At 40.8% G+C, this 20,525-nt stretch overlaps 1 protein-coding gene across 1 annotated transcript in view; it reads left to right on the top strand.

Moving 5' to 3' along the window:
* The window catches only part of LOC126161883 (zwei Ig domain protein zig-8-like), an 811,818-nt gene extending 794,289 nt beyond the window's left edge, over positions 1–17,529 (top strand). The window contains exon 6 of the mRNA XM_049918024.1: positions 14,936–17,529. Coding sequence (XP_049773981.1) covers positions 14,936–15,045 — 110 coding nt within the window. The 3' untranslated portion in view covers positions 15,046–17,529. The remainder of the gene's footprint in view (positions 1–14,935) is intronic.
* The last annotated feature ends 2,996 nt before the right edge of the window (positions 17,530–20,525 follow it).

Genomic DNA, 20,525 nt, shown 5'->3' with positions numbered 1-20,525 from the left:
ACCAGACTCAGATTCATCGGAAGAATCTTAAGTAAATGTAACTCATCCACGAAAGAAGTGCCTTTTAAGGCGCTTGTTCGCCCGATTAGTGAGTATTGTTCATCTATCTGGGATCCCTATCAGGTAGGACTGAATTCTGAGATAAAGAATATACAACGAAGAGCGGCGCGTTTCGTCACGGGATCGTTTACCTGGCGAGAGAGCGTTACGGAGATGCTGAACAAACTCTACTGGCAGACGTTACAAGGGAGGCATTGTGCATCACGGAGAGATTTACTATTGAAATTTCGAGACAGCACTTTTCCGGAGGAGTCGGACGACGTATTACTTTCCCCCATATATGCCTCGCGTATTGACTAGGAGGAGAAAATTCGAGAAATGAGAGACAGTATAGAGACTTAAAGACAATGATTGTTCTCACGCACTATTCGCGAGTGGAACAGGGTTGGAAGGAACAGATAGTGGTACCGAAAGTACCCTCCGCCACACACCATTAGACGGCTTGCGGAGTATGATGTAGATGTATTTGTTGCACAGAACTGATCGTAGAGTGATCTTTTTTAAATTTAGGGAGAGTCCATTTTCAGAGGATCACTTAATAATTCTTTAGAAAATATAATTTACCGACACTTCTGTTTCTTTCTTTCTAATGGGATTTATGATAACATTAGTGTCATCTGCCAAAAGTATCGATTTTGCTTACTGAATGTTAATCGCATGGTCATTCACTTAAACAGAGTGTTTAAAAAAGGACTCTATAACTTTAAAAATTCACAAAAACGTATTGGAAGAAGATATAGAGCTGGGTTTAGTGTTAGTTTGTAGGGAATCACATCAAGATTTTTTTTACCTTAAATTAAGATGCCGCATGTGGCTTCCGTTGGTTACCCTGCAAACATCAGTTTTTTCCCAAACTCACTGTAACATTGCAGGTGTAACTTGCTCAGTGGCTAAATAAATTCTTGCTCAAGTTCAGGTAGTGAAGGAGGTACAAACACGGTATCGTTCATGAATTCCCATAAAGGGGAAACAGGGGAAATTAGGTTCATGCAATTGGAACATCACGACTAATCCCGTGACTTTGAAAGCAGTCACTGAGAAAACCCTCGACTTAAGCCAGGTAGTAGGATGGTGCACGATCTTGCATGAAGTAAAAATTTCGTTCTTGATCGTCCTCATAGATCTGTAGTATCAAAAATTGTTGTAACATATCCAGGTACACAATCCCGTTGATGGTTCTTTAAAGGAAAAAAAAGAGGCCGTACACTTTGTTCTCGCTCAGTCCACAAAAAACCTTCATTTTAAGGCTGTCATGAACATGTTGCAATGTTTGGTGTCTATTTTCACTGCCCCAAGTCCGACAGTTATGTGTCCTTGCCAGTTAAGTGAAAAGTCGACTCGTCAAAAAAGATTATTTGTCCAAGAAACGTTCATCCAGATGTAATAGATTTAACATATCCGCACAGAAGTTGTTGCGAGCAATTTTATCCGTGTCTTTTATTGCTTGTACGATCGTCAGTCTGTTAGTAAAAGCATGAATGGCCTTTCAGACCATGATGCACAAATTTTAACACTAAAAGGCTTTTGTACTCAAACCAATGCCATATTTAATTACAAACTATGTAGGAAAGTTAATCCAACAGCAATAGAGAGTTTTTTGAAACTTTTCAGGGAACAAGAGTGACAGGTTGTTTATAGTGCCGATAACATAGTTGATAAATACAATGCTTTCCTTAACACATTTCTCATACTCTTTGAGAGTTGCTTTCCATTAGAACATTCTAAACGGGGTACTAGCAGTAATGGGCAGCCCGGGTGGCTCACTAGTGGGATAAGGATATCATGTAGAACAAAGTGGGAATTATATCAAAATGTTAGAAGCAGTCAAAATTAAGACACAGTAGCCCATTACAAACACTATTGTAAGGTGCTTAAAATGTTATTAGGAAGGCAAAGAGTATGTGGTATGCAAATAGAGTAGCTAATTCACAGGATAAAATTAAAACCATATGGTCAGTTGTGAAGGAAGTGTCTGGTCAGCAGCACAAGATCGACGTTATAAAGTCAGTTCTCGGTAAACATATTTCTGTTACTGATAAATCAGATATATTTACAGTATTTAACAATCATTTTCTGAACGTTGCTGGTGAATTAAAAATAATTTAGTTTCTTTAGGAAGTCATACAACTTTCTTTGCAAATGTCTTTCCGAGATTGATGTCTGAAATACTCCCCTGTGACACAGACAAGAGGGAGATTGATTCAATAATTAAATCAATGAAGACTAATGACTCTCATGGAGTGTCTAGCAGAATATTAAAATACTGTGCTGCACATGTTAGCCCTGTAATTTTTCGTTTTGGAATGGTCAGTTTCCTGAGCGATTAAAGTACTCAGTAGTAGAGCCACTTTATAAAAAGGGAGAATGGGATAATGTAGATAATTTTAGACCTATTTCTATGCTATCAGTGTTTGCAAAATCATACGATTTTCTATCAAATGTACAGTTCGGCTTTAGAAGTCGTTGAACAACTGAAAATGCCATATTCTCTTTTCTCTGTGAGGTAGTGGATGGGCTAAACAAAAAGTTTCGAACGCTTGTCGTATTTTTTGATTTAGCTAAGGCATTTTATTGTGTTGATCACAAAATATTGCTCCTGAAGTTGGACCATTACGGAATACGGGGAATAGCTCACAATTGATTCACCTCTTACTTTAGTAACAGGCAGCAAAATGTCATTATTCACAGTGTTGATAACGGCTGTGATGTGGGATCTGAGTGGGGTACTGTCAAGTGGGGGGTGCCCCAGGGATCAGTGTAGGGGCCAATACTGTTCATTATTTATATAAATGATATTCCCTCTAGTATTATGGGTAACTCTAAAATATCTCTGTTTGCTGATGACACTAGCTTAGTTGTAAAGGATGTTGTGTGCAACACTGGCTCGGTTTCAAATAGTGCAGTTCATGACCTCAGTTCATGGCTTGTAGAAAATAAACTAACGTTAAATCACAGTAAGACTCACTTTTTACAGTTTATAACACACAATTCAACAAAACCTGAAGTTTTAATTTCACAGAACGGGCATATGATTAGTGAAACTGAATAGTTCAAATTTATCGGTGTTCAGATAGATAGCAAGCTGTCGTGGAAAGCCCACGTTCAGGATCTTGTTCAAAGACTTAATACTGCCCTTTTTACTATTCGAACGGTATCAGAAGTAAGTGATACTTCGACACGAAAATTAGTCTACTTTTCATATTTTCATTCGCTTATGACGTATGGTATTATATTTTGTGGTAATTCTTCCCAACCTACGAGGATATTTTTGGCTCAGAAACGGGCGGTTCGGGCAACAAGTGGTGTAAGTTCATGAACCTCTTGTCGACCTCTGTTCACAAGTCTGGGTATTATGAAACTGGCCTCTCAATATGTATATTCCTTATTGTCGTTTCTTGTTACCAGTATTAGTTTATTCCCAAGAATAAGCAGCATTCACTCGATTAATACTCGGCAGAAATCAAACCTGCATTTGGATCCGACTTCCTTAACTCTACTGCAAAAAGGTGTGCAGTACACTGCTGCATCCATTTTCAATATGCGGCCACTCAAATTAAAAAATCTTAGCAATAATACTCGCGCTTTCAAATCGAAACTGAAGAGTTTCCTCATGGGTCACTCCTTCTATTCTGTAGACGAGTTCCTTGAAAAATTAAGCTGATTCTTATTGTATTGCTAATATCGTTTACTTAAACATATGGACTGGCTATTTTCAGGTTCATGAACATTTATTTTTATCTGTTATTACTTTTATGTTGTAATTTCATGTACTGACACATTCCATGGCCTTGGAGATTTGCTCCTCTATTTGGTCCTACGGAACTTGACGTGTAAATAAATAGATAAATAAATAAATGCAAACGGTTTCTCAGCACACTCCAAACAGTCGTATGTGGGATTTGCAGTTTGCGAGATGCACAGGTCGATTTCGTAGGGCTGTTGACAAAACGTTGTCTCACTCGCCGGCCGGAGTGGCCGTGCGGTTCTAGGCGCTACAGTCTGGAGCCGAGCGACATCCTGCATGGAAGTGTGTGATGTGTGTGATGTCCATAGGTTAGTTAGGTTTAATTAGTTCTAAGTGCTAGGCGACTGATGACCTCAGAAGTTGTCGCATAGTGCTCAGAGCCATTTGTCTCACTCGCCCAACGACTTCGTCTGGTGTGCTCGGACGACCTGACGATTTCCCATGTCATACTGGGCATCCTGTTTCTACAAAACATAAATTGTCGGCCTATTAGGAGGATCTTTAGCGTACTTGGTACGGAAGTTACGCTGAATTGTTGTCGCTGACTTCGTTTCTTCAAACCAAAACACACAGCGAGAGCGCTCGGATCCAATGAAGGCAGCCATCTTTATCGTTGCTACCGCTAGTGCTCCTTACTGTACAATTCGCCACTAGTGAACTATGCGAAATAAAACTGGAAGTATTTCCCTACAAATTGACACTACAATCACCGCTGTAGGTACTTTGAATTAATTTATATGAATTTTTAAATTAACAAAGTCCTTTTTGAAACATCGTGTATAAGGAAGAGGAGAGGACCCGAACTGAACTCTGTAGCGCTAACTTTGTGATTCTTTTCCCTCCAGTCACTAAAAGGTTCTACCTTTTCGAGATTGTCTAAATTATTCACACAACCTGCTGCATACTGTTCGTTAAGAATGGTTCAAACCAGCTCTGCATAAAGCCACCAATTCCATAAAACTTGAGTTTTCCTAAGAGAGTAACGCAATCTTCACAATAACACGCCTAGGAATATTAAAAAAGTACCAACTGGCTCTATATTGTTATTTAAGACTTGTACTATTTGATGAGTGAATGCATTAATAGGATTCTCAGTGGAACAAGCCTCCTGGAATACAAACTGCGATATGGTAAGTAAATTATCTCACTTAATTCTGCGACTGCTCTTGAGTACATTACTTTTTCAAATACTTTGGAAAAAGATGTCAGTAAGGAAATTGGACGATAATAGTTTAAGTCTAACGTATCCCCTCTCTTTTGAAGTGGTTTAACACACGCACATACAGCAGTTGAAATCTGGGCAGAGGCTGTAGAGAGAGTGTCAACAGGAACCGTCTCCAACACATTGTTCAAAAGTGGATTGAAATCTTAAATATTCACGCATCGCTTAGTACTGGTAACAAAGGCTGCTTTGGTGTGGACTTAGAGTCAACAGAATCACTGAGGGGAGGGGGAATATTCTGTGGTATTCAGCGACCAGTCTCGATTTTGTTTGGCTCTGTTTTGTTTGTGGTGGTTAGACTCACGCCAAAGTACCCGCAGACGAACTGAGTGAAGGTCACAAGAAGCAGCGATACTCGACACCCACATCTCACCAACACCCCTAGACTCGTGGTGAACTGAACTACTGGATATGAAGACAAAGCATATTTGGTGATCCTTGAAGGGAGACTCGTCAGTACGTGGTTACTGTTGTTGTGGTCCTCAGTCCAGAGACTGGCTTGATGCAGCTCTCCATGCTACTCTATCCTGTGCAAGCTGCTTCATCTCCCAGTACCTACTGCAGCCTACATCCTTCTGAATCTGTTTAGTGTATTCATCTCTCTACGATTTTTACCCTCCACGCTGCCCTCCAATATTAAATTGGTGATCCCTCGATGTCTCAGAACATGTCCTACCAACCGATCCCTTCTTCTAGTCAAGTTGTGCCACAAGCTCCTCTTCTCCCCAATTCTATTCAGTACCTCCTAATTAGTTACGTGATCAACCCATCTAATCTTCAGCATTCTTCTGTATCACCAAATTTCGAAAGTTTCTATTCTCTTCTTGTCTAAACTATATATCGTCCACGCATCACTTCCATAAATAGCTACACTCCATACAAATACTTTCAGAAACGAGTTCCTGACACTTAAATCTATACTCGATGTTAACAAATTTCTCTTCTTCAGAAACGCTATCCTTGCCATTGCCAGTCTACATTTTATATCCTCTCTACTTCGACCATCATCAGTTATTTTGCTCCCCAAATAGCAAAACCCTAATCTAATTCCCACAGCATCACCCGATTTAATTCGACTACATTCCATTATCCTCGTTTTGCTTTTGTTGATGTTCATCTTATATCCTTCTTTCAAGACACTGTCGATTCCGTTCAACTGCTCTTCCAAGTCCTTTGCTGTCTCTGACAGAATTCCAATGTCATCGGCGAACCTCAAAGTTTTTATTTCTTCTCCTTAGATTTCAATACCTACTCCGAACTTTTCTTTTGTTTCCTTTACTGCTTGCTCAATATACAGATTGAATAACATCGGGGATAGGCTATAACCCTGTCTCATTCCCTTTCCAACCACTGCTTCCCTTTCATGCCCCTCGACTTTTATAACTGCTATCTGGTTTCTGTACAAATTGTAAATAACCTTTCGCTCCCTATATTTTACCCCTGCTACCTTCAGAATTTGAATGAGAGTATTCCAGTCAATATTGTGAAAGGCTTTCTCTAAGTCTACAAATGCTACAAACGTAGGTTTGCCTTTCTTAATCTATTTTCTAAGATAGGGTCAGTATTGCCTCACGTGTGCTACGGCATCCAAACTGATCTTCCCCGAGGTCTGCTTCTACCAGTATTTCCATTCGTCTGTAAATAATTCGTGTTAGTATTTTGGAGCCATGGCTTATAAAACTGATAGTTCGGTACATTTCACATCTGTCAACACCTGCTTTCTTTGGGATTGGAACTATTATATTCATCTTGAAGACTAAGGGTATTTCGCCCGTCTGATATATCTTGCTCACCAGATGGTAGAGTTTTGTCATGACTGGCTCTCCCAAGGGTGTCAGTAGTTCTAATGGAATATTGTCTACTCCCAGGGCCTTGTTTCGACTTAGGCCTTTCAGTGTTCTGTGAAACTCTTCACACAGTATCATATCTTCTATTTCATTTTCATCTACAGTCTCTTCCATTTCTAGAATATTGTTCTCAAGAACATCGCCCCTTTATAGACCTTCTATATACTCCTTCCACCTTTCTCCTTTCCCTTCTTTGCTTAGAACTGGGTTTCCATCTGAGCTCTTGATATTCATACAAATGGTTCTCTTTTCTCCAAAGGTCTCTTCAATTTTGCTGTAGTCAGTATCTATCTTACCCCTAGTGATATGCGCCTCTACATCCTTACATTTGTCCTCTAGCAATCCCTGCTTAGTCATTTTGCACTTCCTCTCGATCTCGTTTTTGAGACGTTTGTATTACTTTTTGCGTGCTTCATTTACTGCATCCTTATATTTTCTCCTTTCATCAATTACATTCAATATCTCAACAGTATGTGATAAGAATGCTAAAAGTCTTCATGACCAGGGTACCAAATGGTATATCCCAGAAGGATAATACGAGACTTGACATTGCTGTGCACACTACAAACGCCGTAAGGAATGTGACGATGATGATGCCCCATACTACGAGGAGTGTAGCGGACGATGGGAGAGACCCACACCGCTGTACTAGGCAAGGTCCTAGCGGAGGTGGTTTGCCTTTGTCTTCCTCCGCCTGTAATGGGGATGAATGATGATGGTGAAGACGAGACAGAGAAAATCCCTAACCCCGCCGGGAATCGAAGCCGGGACCCCGTGCGCGGGAAGCGAGAACGCTACCGCAAGACCACGAGGACCGTAAGGACCGTAAGGAATGTACAGATCCATATCTGGGATGAACGGTGCCTCTGATCTGTCACCCTCAGATTAGGTCTGGTACGCGAAGGGGGAAACGTAATTTCATATAAACCTCCATTCAAAGTCTTCGTGTTTCGGGCAATGGAATAAATTCTCAATTTTACTTTAGAAGACTGTTTGTCTGTTACTATCCGAGTACAATAATCTCTCTATTCATGCCCGTCCATATCGTAACTGATAATGATGTTGATGGCGGATTACGTTTTGTAATGCCTGACGTGGTCAATAGTGTAGAGACGTTATGTTAATTATGAGCATAAAATTTACTTGTCTACTTCACGAGATTTCGATTGCGCTAACAATCATCTTCACATCATAAAATAGCGTTACAGAGTCTAGAACGACATCTATTGTGCTATAAAGACTTGATACTACAGCATACTTGCATCATCTTCAGATTCTAAATTGTCGTTACAGTGTGTAACACGTCACATGTTATACAATGCAATGTGTGACTGTACAACATGTTACGTTTGATACTCTGTAATGACATTTTATGGTCTAAAGATGATTGCTAGCATAATCCACATCGTTCGTAGCACTTTGCAAGCCCGCGTGTTACACAAAAGTGTTAATACTCGAATTAGAGACATAAGTTTATTAATGATTCACCACGCTGTCGTAGCACGCGGGGAGGTGATACTCTGATGTGGCACGTCGCATGTGACGGATGGAGGGTCATCACCGACTTGCAGGCAGATTTAAGTGAAATCAAATAGCTCTACAGTATCAACGGTTCGCAACCGTAGTGGCAACTCGGAGCTTGCTCCATGCAAGGTTGGCTGCCTTCGATAATCAGACATAGAAGGAAATCTTTTAAGGACAAGTCCACTTCTTGGCAGTTGCGAAGGGCGACTGAACACCGATTCTGTGGGCAATCCCTTGTAAGATAACTTAGACGAGTCGCAACATCTGAAAATACCCAAGGCTGACAGAAGATCAAAACCTAGTGTCGAGGCAGGACAGAACACGACATAGCAACACACAACATAAAAGCCATCAAATAACCAGGTAAACTCAAAATTTCGACTGACGAAATGGATCGCAAAGGGCTTCTAATAACTAGACTTCAAGATATAAGCAACACTGACCAGGCATTAATAGAATCAAAAGGTTATATAATTTATAAGAGAATAACAGGAAAAGGAGTACAGAAGCGATGTCTGCAATTCCAAACGGGATTTCTAATCCTTCTTAAATTAATTGAATTCGTAATAAAATTTAAATCACAATTCTCCAGGGTATCAACAATAACTATTATTGCAGCAAATAAAATATACAGAATAGTGCATACCTGTGCCCCATCTAAAGATTAAGATAACAAGAAGGAACACAAAGATGATGTGGATGAACTACGTAAGCTTTCAGGTCAGATGACATCAAACATAAACAAAAATCACACCAAAATTTTAGTTGCAGATTTTAATACGCCGTCAAGAAGGAAAAGAGATATAGAGAGGGAGTGGGGAAATGGCCAGCACAAAGACAAATAAACAAGAATGGCATAAGACTGATGGGATTCTGCAGAAATCGTGAAATGGTCTCAAAGTCAACATACTTCTCTTGAAGACCAAATAAGCTAAAATGTGGAAATGTCTAGACTGAAAAAAGGAGAATGGCAAGTGCATTATGTCTGCATGGATAAAAATTACGACGGATAACGCTGCAATGTGGAAGTTCTAAGAGGGACAGATACTGGTTCATATCATTTCAAGATAAAATTGAAAATTAGATTCACGCTGCTGAAGAAAATAAATCCTGAACAATAAGAAAACCTACGACCTCCTTCATAAACTGATAAGTAACGGAAAATGAATAACAAACGAGAAATTCAAATATAGCATATAATATAGAGGTTCAAATGGTTCAAATGGCTCTGAGCACTATGGAACTTAACATCTGTGGCCATCAGTCCCCTAGAACTTAGAACTACTTAAACCTAAATAACCTAAGGACATCACACACATCCATGCCCAAGGCAGGATTCGAACCTGCGACCGTAGCAGTCGCGCCGTTCCGGACTGAGCGCCTAGAACCGCTAGACCACCGCGGCCGGCTAATATAGAGGAAATAGTTCGTAGTTGAAACAAACAGCCCCAGTAAATCCAAAGAAAAAACACCAGTGGTGGAACTATGAGTGTGATAATTCAGTGGTAGATAGACAATAAGCCTGGTTCATACATCAGAGACATAAGACAGGAGAATCACAATTAAAACTAACAGAACAAAGCAAGATAACTCAAAAAATAATAAGAAGAATTAACGCCAACTTAACTAAAACTAAACTCCGTCCGAACAGGCCTTGGAAGGCCCAATGGTACCGACCGGCCGCCGTATTGTCGGCAGCTCACAGGCGTATTTGGATGCGAATATGGAGGGGCATGTGGTCAGCACACCGCTCTCCCGGCCGTAGTTCAGTTTACGAGACCGGAGCCGGTGCTTCTAAATCAAGTAGGTGCTCAGTTTGCCTCACAAGGGCTGAGTGGAGCCCACTTGCCAACAGCGCTCGGCAGACCGGATGGTCACCCATCCAAGATTAACGCCAACAGCAATATATATATATATATATATATATATATATATATATATATATATATATATATGCTTCTAATGAAAGAAACAAACAGTGAGAAAACAGGCTCAGAGGGTTAGTACAAAATATTTTGCACAGAGACGTTAAGACATCACCCTCCTACATTAATGTTAAGGAATAAAAATAATAAAATGGCCCATAGCAGTAGAAAAAAAAGCATAGAAATTTGTATAGAAACATTTAACAAATTACTCAGTAGCAAAGATTCCCACAACTACTGCACATAAATACAGATATCCCTGTTGAAACACCAGATGAAAGTATGAATCCATCTACAATCCCTAAAGTTTATAAAGCTTTGTAAAGGCTCAAAAGCTACAAAGCATGTGAAGAAGATCAAATATTCGTAGAGCTTTGAAAATACTCGTATACAATAGCCATCATTACAGCAATGTGTAATGAAAATTTGGAACAAAGAAGAACTTCTAGAAAATTGGACTATGTGCTCTATCCATTACTCAGAAATGAAAATAAATCGAATCCAGACAACTATATACGGATTTCCCTTTTGGATATCACATACAATGTCATGTCAAGAATTTTAGACAATCGTTGTAAAGATTAGCTTGAACTAAAACTGGGAAAATACCAAGGAGGTTTTAGACCCTAGAGAATCTGCCCAGAACAGATAATCGCTTTGAGCTTTGGAATGGATTACTACAAAAGGAAACAGATACAACAACCTTCGTAGACCTCAAATAAGCTTATGATTGTATCCACAGGTCTACAATGATTATGTTAAGGAATTTGGAACTCCATTGTAAATTATTAAAAGTTATGAACATAGTTCTAACTAACACTAAATCTAAAGCTCAGAGGAGAAATATCTGAACCATTTACGATTAGAAGAGGGTTAAGACAGTGAAACGGTCTATTGCCATATTTTTTTCAACTGTGCTCTGGAGTGATGAAGGAATGACACAAGGAAAATCCTAAAAACATAATAATTGGAACCAAGAAAGGTCACATAAACTTACATGGTATGGAAGGCTCATATGACAGGTCAATAACATTCAAGTAGCCAGAAATCAAGCAACAAACGGACAATATATAGTACAAAAGAATAGGACACCACATATCATTCGAAAAGACAGAGTTAATGGTAGCAGCTCCACTAATAATTAACCACACAAAAGTATATAACACGAAAGCAAAACTAATGAAACAATTTTAATATCTAGGGGAAATTACAACATACATCTTGGAAAGAAACTTGCAAGGCAAGAAAGAACTAACGATAAAAGCTTAAAAATAAAATTGGTCTACAAGCAACGTAAACGCCTATCAGTCGGGAGTAAATTAAAACGTTGCAAGACAAGGGTTCAACAAGAAATGACAAACAGTAGTTAAACACTTTTCAAAGCCACCCAAAGAAAGAAAGAATCGACAAAATCCTAAAAGTACAGATAAGAACAGCTAGAACATGTGTAAATAAGATATATCAAAAATATGGGCAATGGCAGATAGTAACTAGTTTTTTGGTCACATGATGACTCCAAAAGCCAGATTACCAAGAAAAATCATAGAGAAATTATGGAACATGAAGCAACAAGTAGAACGGATAAAGGAAATAATGGAAGATATCAAATAGCTATAATGATCCATGGAAAACTTGAAAATCAAAACAGAAAATTTAAAGAAACTGAAAAACATGAAAATAAGATGTAACCAGTAACAGACAAACGGCATACAATATAAAGGGTATATACAGATAAGGAACGAAAAAAAAACAGTAAAATGAAAAGATAGTTCGCAATTCGGAAGGAAAACTTACTGAAGAATGTAAACAGAAAATGGCTGTTTGAAGTGATTCAGCAATGCCACAAAAGCTGAAGAAGAAAGAGAAGAAGACATAAAAACCCGTTCCTTCGATTTAGATGTAACGAACTCATCCTCAAAAATATCAAAGTACTGTTTTACGCAAACCGGATCCACAGTGATCGAAGTTCCTGGATTAAATTCCACATATTGTAAATAAGAGTGTTATTTGAAGTTAAGTGCATAAGATAAGAAATTTACAGTGTAACAATGCACGTTCTTCTTCTTCAGTTCAGGAGGAGAGAGAAAAAACAAAGATTATCGTAAGAAAAGTAGATGGCTTATACCACTGTTCGCCTCTACAGCCCTCCCTACAATCAGGAGATTCGATATCCTGCTCACGAAAATCAGGCGTTCCAACTGGTTTTAATATTTGCTGCACTTCCCAGAATTACGATAATCTGACGTCGTGGTCAAGAGAAACAAACTCAGGAATTTTATGCTAATATTTAGTATACATTTCTTTCTGGTAGAAATTGCCCTAACCTACTTGTGCTGTTTCCTTGTAACAGCCCTTTCGTCTCACATTGGTCCCTTGGTCACCTCTTTACCTTCTCTTCCAGAATATTAATGCTTATTCTTTATTATTTTATTTCTTGTTTTGTTCTTCCTTCATCAAAATTCTAAGAAAAATGTACTAGATTTTTTAATTTTTTTTTTTAATATTTCGTCTGATACTTCTTTATCCCCAACCAGATGGTCAATTCCTTATGTAACGGCTACCCCTGTCGGAGGTTCGAACCTTCCTCGGGCATGGGTGTGTGTGTTGTCCTTAGCGTAAGTTAGTTTGCCTTATTTTAAGTAGTGTGTAAGCCAAGGGACCGATGATCTTAGCTGTTTGGTCGCCACAGGAACTCACTACCATCTCACGTGAACAATTGCCAATCCAGAAAATTTTATATTTCTTCTAATCCTTATTTATGCCCAACCAGATGGTCTATGCCTTACGAGAACATTTTCATTTGTACACGTTTCTCCTCTACTTTATATCCTATTTCCCTCAGTTGCGTGCCCATATTCCAGATGAAGAGTAGTATGGCATCACTCTATATTAATTTCTTTTTCCTAACTTGCTATCTGTGCGGGGTGGTCCATAGGTGAGGAAGAACCTTTCCAAAAGAAAAAAAGGCGGAATAACAGAAATAGTAGTGTGCTTAAGGACGATGCCATGAAGCTATTTAACCAACATGGCGACAATATTGGAAATCACCATTCTGCTTGCTACTCGTTAAAATTGTTCATTTGACGTATCAAACAATTCAAAATTAGGACAGAGAAACAATGGTGCCTCTAATCTGAGCGTCTCTTCTTTCAAGTAGTGACTGGTGACTCGCCCCTATAGCTACGAAACTTGATGCCGTTAGCACAAAATGAACGCATTGCGCCCTGATATCAGTAGAGAGGAGTACCTGTCGTATCGCACAAGTTTTCTGTCAAGACCACCGAGACAGTCAGCCATAGCCCGCACTGTGAAGCTGACATTTGTTGCAGAGCATCACGAAACTGTCTCTACCTCAGAAAAAATGAGTGCTTGACATCGGAGACGGCTCCTATTAAAGCAATATCAACTGCTGTTCCGGAGTCGTTCAGTTAGAGAAACTGGGGTTAGCTGTACTTAAATTACTATGACAACTCCGGTCACGCAGAAATGGCACCTAAACAAACTTCTCAAATGGCTCTAAGCACTAGGGGACTTAACATCTGAGGTCATGAGTCCCCTACACTTAGAACTACGTAAACCTAACTAACCTAAGGACATCGCACACGTCCATACCCGGGGCAGGATTCGAACCTGCGACCGCAGCAGCAGCGTGGTTCCGGACTGAAATGCCTAGAACCTCTCGGCCACCGCGGCCGGCTAAAGAAACTGCAGATGTTACATCTCACCGACGACGGTCCAGATTGCCACGTTCACTTTCTAGAAGCTGGTGTACAAGGCTTGCCAGAAACCACCGTTTCGCCATTGACGTACGTTTTAAGGCTGAAACTCTGTGTGAACGAAGGATCGCATGTACTCGTCAGATGTCAGCTTTCACTGGATGGATCCAAGGAAGATAGTCGGCGCATCGAACGAGGCGGTGTGGAATATTGTGTCCTCATATTGATGGGCCACTCTTCAGTCGGAGTACAGTAACCAGTCCTTTATTTGGATTTATCGGGAAAAGATGTGCTGCCGTCTCATCAGTACATATTTTCTTCAAAATGCTGAAATCACAGAAACATAAAATTAATCATTCAAGTGTAACTTTGACAAGCTAACGTGAAAATCAGGCTTTTGTAAGATTCTCCGTGAGCTAAGGTGTATCTCTTAAGACTGGCTTCATGAAGAAATCGTAAGACATTCGCATGTACGCGGTTCTTGGGTTCCAAAAAAGTTATAGGGAGCCCCTCCCGAATTATTACTTAATGTATGAGAAGGATTCTTCCTAATAAGGCTTCAAAATATTTTCAAATGCAGTAATGTTATTTGTGTGATAGATGTTCTGCGCATGTGGCAACCATAAATATAAAAGAGTTCGAAATCACTCCCCAATCCCTCCTGCCTCCGTCCTGATTTAGACACACATGGGTTCCCCAATAGTAATTCAGATGAATTTGTAAAATCTGTCGATAGGCAACACTAAAATATTTTCTCGATCCTTACTATGCTTATCCGCTTGGGTATGTTTCCTTTTGTCACGGCCTCTAAGGCTGTACGTAGCGTTCTCCCATTCTGCCTACTCGTAAATTCTGCAGCAGACAGCAGTGCAGCATCACGTTTCTTCTGTTATCAGATCAGACGCCGGCCGCTATGCAACACAGCGACGCATCGCCACAACCACGTGCGCTGCACGTGCACGTGCTGCTACTGTTGTTGCTGTTGGCGGCTATGGCTGTCTGCTAGCACAGACGGGACTACGGCGGAGACGGACTTGCTGACCACGCCTTCACTTTCATCGCCGCGGCCGAGGGCACTGCAGCGGGTTTCCAGGATGCGTCCGATGTCCCGGTCACCGGAGGCAGAGCAGAGGATCTTCTGCAACTAACTTACGCAACAGTGACCACGGTCCTAACACTGGCAGTGATATTTCGTCGCTGTTGGTTGCCGTATCCATCACTGGCTCCAGAAAAGAGGACCTGCAGAATGTGATATTCGAGAGGCGAAATAATCTTCTGCTTTATACGTCGTTGCGATAAAGTGGAAATACGTACAGCGGACATAAAGGTAGTCAGAGGAACTGCTTGAATTTTGAGGATCGTTGTGGGCTGGGTAAGGCGTAGTGAATAGTGATTACCCGTCTATGTTTTGATCAGGGAGGACTCTCACATGGAAATGGTCGACATTGTCAGTTCGTCGAAAAGAAGATGTCTTTTCTCGTGCGGATATTTGCAGATGTCGTAAATAGTGGAGGTACTGCAGGGAAACATGGTTCTCAGTTTCAATGGCCCACAGGCCACACAGTGCTGACTTCGAAGATGAAGCCAAGTAAACGTGTGGAAGGCAATACCGTTAAATTTCTATTTCTAAAAATTTGAGGGAGAAAAAATTGTTTTGGCGACTGCGAAGGAGGTAAATGTCACCAACCTTTGGTCATACACTTGCTCGAAAAAATTTGAGGACGTGTTAATGTTTTAAATTGATGCACAGGAAAGGGAGCTACGATTTTAGTTTCGTTGACCAACCAACCAGTGCATAGTCACTTCAGTTGTGGTACACAGTTATTACACCTTTGCCCACATTCAGTAAAAAACATGAAATGTAGACGAATATCTTAAAGAATTAGATTTCAGTCAAAGTAAGGTAAAAGAAAGATGCCGAAACTGTCAATTTTCGATCCTGTTTCTCCGTGTACTAATTTCAGAGCTGTTTTCTTGTTTCTTTCCACTTTTGACATTCTTTATTTGTTCTGTAGAAACGGTATCGCATTCAAAAATGTGCAGTGCCGAAATATCTGAAAGAAACGATTTACCACTATATTCACGCCAGTGAAATGGTGACACTTGGTATCATGTTGAGTAATTCGCGAGGATAATACGTCATGACTGCGTTGATTTTTCATATGTCTTGAAAATTTGTGTTTATTGATGGAATTAGGAATTTTAATAACGCATCGATGGTAATTCCACGAAAGGAACTATGCGGCGAAATTTTAAACGTTGTGCGAGACGCAAAGAAACCTTGGGACCATGTACCAAATACAAATAGTATCAATCCTGATTAGCTTGAAATCATATCCAGAAAGGACGACTTAATCTAGGAAAGACTGAAATCACCTTGTCATAGCAAGGCATGCACGAGGAAATTGAATATCAAACAATACGTTTCCAAGCAGGATAAGAATTATTGCTTGTTGTAAAAACTGAATGAAAATAACGGAAACATGTTTATTGCTAGTTCAGACATTCATGTGTCTACTTAGCGCAAATACCCGACATTTATGTTGTTAGAATGGACAGTTATACGGCGCAGCACATAGGCAAAAGACACAGATTGATTTCAGTAGCTATTTAATCCTTACGGCTCAGTTAGTCCCGAAGTAATAGAAAAATGGATAGAAATTTTGAGATTGCCAGTTACAGAATCGGGAACCATGTTACGTCCCGTGTGGATCATCTTGCATAGGAATTTGGAGGAAATCTTGTCATTACCCTTATTTCGGTTTTTCTTTCTTCACGGTAACATTATACAAAAAAAATTAAGTTTTGCCAACTTTGCATGAATATTCTCATATCCGCTGTATGACCACGTCCTGATGTATATAACAGTTCACTGGAAATACCGATGTTTGTTCTTAGTTATGGACATAGCTGTAGTTGCCAAGCAGCATCGGCAGTTGACAGAACCATTCCGTATTAGGAGGGAAATCTTAGCGAATGGATTTCTTTAATACTGGAGTTTAAAGACACAAAAGAATATCGAAGTTCATCAAGAAAGAGTTAAAGATGTCCCGATCTGTTCCTCTGGTTTCAACTTTCCCTGCAGAATGGTGTTTCCATTGTGACAAATGACTGTGTGAGTGGTGCAGCGAAAGGGAAAACCTGTGCCTCACATCAAAACTTAATTCGAATGTTAATGTGTATTATTCAAACAACGTCCGTTGGACTTTGTCTTTTTAAAAGATATATGACTATATTTATGAACTAAAATCGTATGAAATATATTGAAATTTAATTATTTCTTTTTTTTTCATAACATTACGTTACTTCTTACATGCGTATGTATTCAACGAGAGATATTCCTGTGGATAGTTCTCCGAGACAGTGGCCAGTGCAGGAGACTGGACACGCCACTGTATCCAACCTGGTTCGTGGTTTCGTCTAGTACAACGTTTCAGCCATCGACGGAAAGGAGTACATCTCTTTTAGTGACTTTGTGGACTGTAGTAAACGTGAGACATTAAATTATTTTTGTATCAATTATGGAGTGTAACACCTTTTTAAAACCTTACATAACACATATTGTATTTCATTGATTTTGAAAAAAGGTAATGGACTGAATATACAACATCTTTCATACTTTAGCCACATCACTCATGGGCTGTAATAGGGAAACCAGTCGAAGCAATATTGTTTTCCTTTGATTTCAGTATGTAAATTCGTCATTTTCATTTAGAAATTGCGGAACATCTGTTTAGCTGTTTGCTTAATAGCCGGAATCTATGTTAGCTCTAAATAATAGGAGCACGTATGTATGTGTGTATGGAACCGGCGACCTAGAAACGACGGAGAGGCTTCGTCCCCGCCGTAGCCCCCAGTGGCACACAGCCCCACAACAGGCTACAGCAGTCCACTCACCCCACCGTCGCCCCACACCGAACTCAGGATCATTGTGCGGTTGGCCCCCTCCAGACGAGTGTAACCCCAATGTTTGAGTGGTAGAGTAATGATGGTGTACGCGTGCGTGGAGATAGTGTTTGTGCAGCAATCGCTGAGATAGTTTTAGTGAGGCGGGTTAAAGGAAACCAGCAGGCATTCGCCGAGGCAGATGGAAAACAGCCTTAAAAACCATCCTCAGGCTGGCCGGCACTCCGGGTCTGGTCACTAAACCGCCGGGCGAATTCGTGCTGGGAACGGCACGCCTTCCCACTCGGGAAGCAGTGCTCTAGACCTCACGTCTAGCCGGGCGGTCATAGTAGGACTCAGTCACACAAAATATTGATCAGGTGCTTTTCTATCTGGCAGTTGCGTAGAGCACTCTACCCAAAAGTTAAGTTAGAGACACACATTCACTCATTCTGAAACTAAATAATACTTACATTCTCTGTATATTTCGAAGAAACCACTTGAGCCATAAAATTTAACTGTCAAAATAACGGTTCGTACGTGTTAATGACTTATTAAGAAAAAAGCCAAAGCATCGGGCTACTAAAATACATTACTGTTTGTAAAACGTGAAACACTCAGAAGCAGTTCTCTGCCACATACCACGAAAAGAGGCCGTGTGGACCAGCGAAACCATAACAAGTGACTTAAGGAGCAGAGTGGCAGTGGTCACATACGCCCACGCCCAACAGCGCCGCAGTGGTCACAAGATACGCAGCCGTCATATGAAGGGGAAAGGTGTAACCAAGTGTCACTATGCCTTGGCGACATGACAGTGTGGAATATAGGCATTTGAGTGCGTTCGAACGGGGCGGAATGATTGATTTCCGGGATGCGGGTCTGAAGGGCACGCTGCTTCTCCAGTGAGGCACATGTGGAACCAGTGGAGAGAAGAGGGCCTTGTATAGCGACGAGAGGAAACTGAGCGTCACAGCGTGATCACAGCACGAGATGACCGCCATCTTATCTGCTTGGCCGAAACGGACAGAATAGCAACGCCCACAATGATGGCGCGACTTGGAGCACTGCAACAAGTGCGGAAAATTCTGCGTCAATGGTTCGACGCCTTCCCCTGCGAGCTGGACTGGTGGCACGCATGGCATAGCGTTGTTTTCCGTATGCCACAACCCACAACCGCCGCAATGGGCACGTGAACGCCGACACTGGCTCGCTCAGTGGCAAAATGTTGTGTTTTCGGAAGAGTCTTGCTTCAACTTCTCATACAGTCATGGCCGCATACGCGTTCGGTGCTGTCGTGGTGAACCCAACCGGCCAGACTGTTTTGTTGTGCGGCATAGCGGACCAGCTCCAAATGTGATAGTTTGAGGCACCATTGCCTATAACATGCGGTCTCGCCCCTCCTACGCCTTGAGAGTAATCTGATTAGCTAATCGGGGAGATTTTAATGCTCGAAACAATGCTCCTCCTCCAGGCCGTTCCATATGTCATATTTCAGCACGATAACACTTGGCCGCGTGTTTCGAGGAAAGTAGAAGCCGTTTCCAAAGATCGGCTGGTACCACGCTTCCCTGGTCTACCTCTTCACATTTGATGGTATGGGACGTCGCCCATTGGTCGTATCTGGAATATGGTTTGCTCGGTAACTTGTTCATTTAGATCTCTATGGAGCCACCGCTGCGTCGACGAGAATTCCCCAGCACTATATTCAGGCGCTTTTTGATTACTTGCTAAAACGTCTGGCGGCTCTGATTGTAGCACGCGGTGGCGCAACTTCGTTCTGAATTTCCACAGTCATAGTAGAAGCACAGGTCTGCAAATCTAATTATTTGTGTAGTGTCGTGTCCGTAATCGGTGGAATAAATTTCTTTGCGATCACATACCCCATTCTTGATGATTCACTTTCCCAAGAGTGGAGGTGGTAGATCAACTCGGAACTCAAGAAACGAAGTGTTTAAGGTGGTAGATCGCTATTTAGATAAAGTTGGGTTCAGATACACTTCAGATCGCAGCCTTGAATTTCATCAATCCTCTCAGGCTAATCTCGGGGTTGTTCGGGCAATAAGGTCACTACATTTAGCGTTCCCATTCTTGTCGAATTAAGTAATTCTTTCTCCCTAGTGATCCAGATATCGACTGGACACTAATACCTTTTGTGAGCAGCGCCTGACACACTCGACTCAGAAAAAATGTCTGAAATTCCGAAAGGAACAGTGTCGCAGAATCTGCTGACGACTAACTATAAGCGTTTACCTTTCTTTCCTTCACGAAGGGTTGATAAGGATACCTTGTAGGTCGAGCGCAGAACACACTGCAGTGCACCAGTGATTCCAACATGAGGAGCAAAACACGCGTGTTATTTCACACACCTCAAAATTTAACTGTACCACTTCGCAAAAATGAATAAAAATTTTTGTTGATATTTATCTACTGTATTGAAAGCACACGAGAAAGAAAGCACAGATGGTGATAAACCTGTGGTTTACCGTATTGCATGAAGTATACGCAATATTTTACATGTTTTTCAAGAAGTTACTATTATAAAAATCTTTTAGTTACCCTTAATTCCCAGTGCTACGTAAGAACTACTAAAGTTTACGGCGA

This window comes from Schistocerca cancellata, chromosome 1, assembly GCF_023864275.1.
Source record: "Schistocerca cancellata isolate TAMUIC-IGC-003103 chromosome 1, iqSchCanc2.1, whole genome shotgun sequence".
NCBI classification, from domain to species: Eukaryota; Metazoa; Arthropoda; class Insecta; order Orthoptera; family Acrididae; genus Schistocerca; species Schistocerca cancellata.
This window is presented reverse-complemented; position numbering and strand designations above follow the sequence as displayed.